Source organism: Cyprinodon variegatus, unplaced genomic scaffold (genome assembly GCF_000732505.1).
Source record: "Cyprinodon variegatus isolate N-32 unplaced genomic scaffold, C_variegatus-1.0 Scaffold851, whole genome shotgun sequence".
Taxonomy (NCBI): Eukaryota; Metazoa; Chordata; class Actinopteri; order Cyprinodontiformes; family Cyprinodontidae; genus Cyprinodon; species Cyprinodon variegatus.
In genome coordinates, this window is record NW_015151304.1 from 220486 (window position 1) to 221890 (window position 1405).

At 50.7% G+C, this 1405-nt stretch overlaps 1 protein-coding gene across 1 annotated transcript in view; it reads left to right on the plus strand.

Annotated features, from left to right (window-relative positions):
- Positions 1–978: 978 nt before the first annotated feature.
- LOC107099254 (contactin-associated protein-like 2) overlaps positions 979–1405 on the plus strand; it is a 47578-nt gene continuing 47151 nt past the window's right edge. Inside the window, exon 1 of the mRNA XM_015397309.1 lies at positions 979–1126. Within this exon, the coding sequence (XP_015252795.1) occupies positions 979–1126 (148 nt within the window). The remainder of the gene's footprint in view (positions 1127–1405) is intronic.

Consider the following 1405-nt stretch of genomic DNA (forward strand, 5'->3'; position numbering starts at 1 on the left):
AGTTTGTATGGGATGATCAGAACCGGTCCAGTTTGTATGGAACCGGTCCAGTTAGTATGGGATGATCAGAACCGGTCCAGGTAGTATGGAACCGGTCCAGTTAGTATGGGATGATCAGAACCGGTCCAGGTAGTATGGAACCGGTCCAGTTTGTATGGGATGATCAGAACCGGTCCAGTTATTATGGAACCGGTCCAGTTAGTATGGGATGATCAGAACCAGTCCAGTTAGTATGGAACTGGTCCAGTTAGTATGGGATGATCAGAACCGGTCCAGTTAGTATGGAACCGGTCCAGGTAGTATGGAACCGGTCCAGTTAGTATGGGATGATCAGAACCGGTCCAGTTAGAATGGGATGATCAGAACCGGTCCAGTCTATCAGAACCAGGTTAATGTTCCAATCAGTTTATCAGGCAGGTTTTAATCCAGATCACTTTGAATGTATTGATTGTCATAAAGTTGAGAAAGTTAAGACCTCCTGCATCATAACTATTCATCAAAGCAGATTTTTTTGATGTAAAGTTTTTTTTTTTCAAATAAAGTTGCAAAGTGATCAATTTTCTTTCCGCATCTTTTGGTCAAAAAAAAAAATCAATGCGGCGTTTCGTTCAAAATGACGTCACTAACAGGTACCTATAGTCATTGGATGAAAGCATCCCTGGAGCTCTGGAGCCCCCTGCTGGTCACTGAGAGGAACTACACCAGAAACACCCCCCATCAATGACTCCCCCTCCTCAAATGGAACCAGCCTCATTGTTCTTCTTTATGGACTGAACCAAAGCAGGTGGCGGGGGGGAGAAACAATGGGGCCGGAGTAACGGAGGGAGGGAGGTGCTGATCCATCTGCTGCTGTGAGGAACTGCCTGATTCACCGCTGAGGAACCAGAACACACACCTGGACCCGACCGGACCGGAACCGGACCGGAGCCGGACCGACTGTGGTTCTGTCTTTGTTTGAAGATGTCCGCTTTGTTTGCGATGGTCCTGCTGCTGATGGTGACCTGGGCCTGCATCTCCTCCTGCAGCGGAGCAGCATCCAGTGAGTACAGCGGGACGGGGACCGGCCGGTACCGGGCCGGTCACTGGGCCAGGTACAGGGCCCGGTACCGGCCGGTCACTGGGCCAGGTACCTGGCCCGGTACCGGGCAGCATGGTTCTGGTGGAGGAGCAGCGGACTGGGTCTGTGGATCAAACAGCATCTGCAGCTCCGCTTTATTTACCTCCATCAATGAGGAGAAGATCTGCTGCTTCTGGTCCCGACTGGGCCGATCAGAACCGGTCCAGTTAGTATGGGATGATCAGAACCGAATGGAACCGGTCCAGTTTGTATGGGATGATCAGAACCGGTCCAGTTAGTATGGGATGATCAGAACCGAATGGAACCGGTCCAGTTTGTATGGGATGA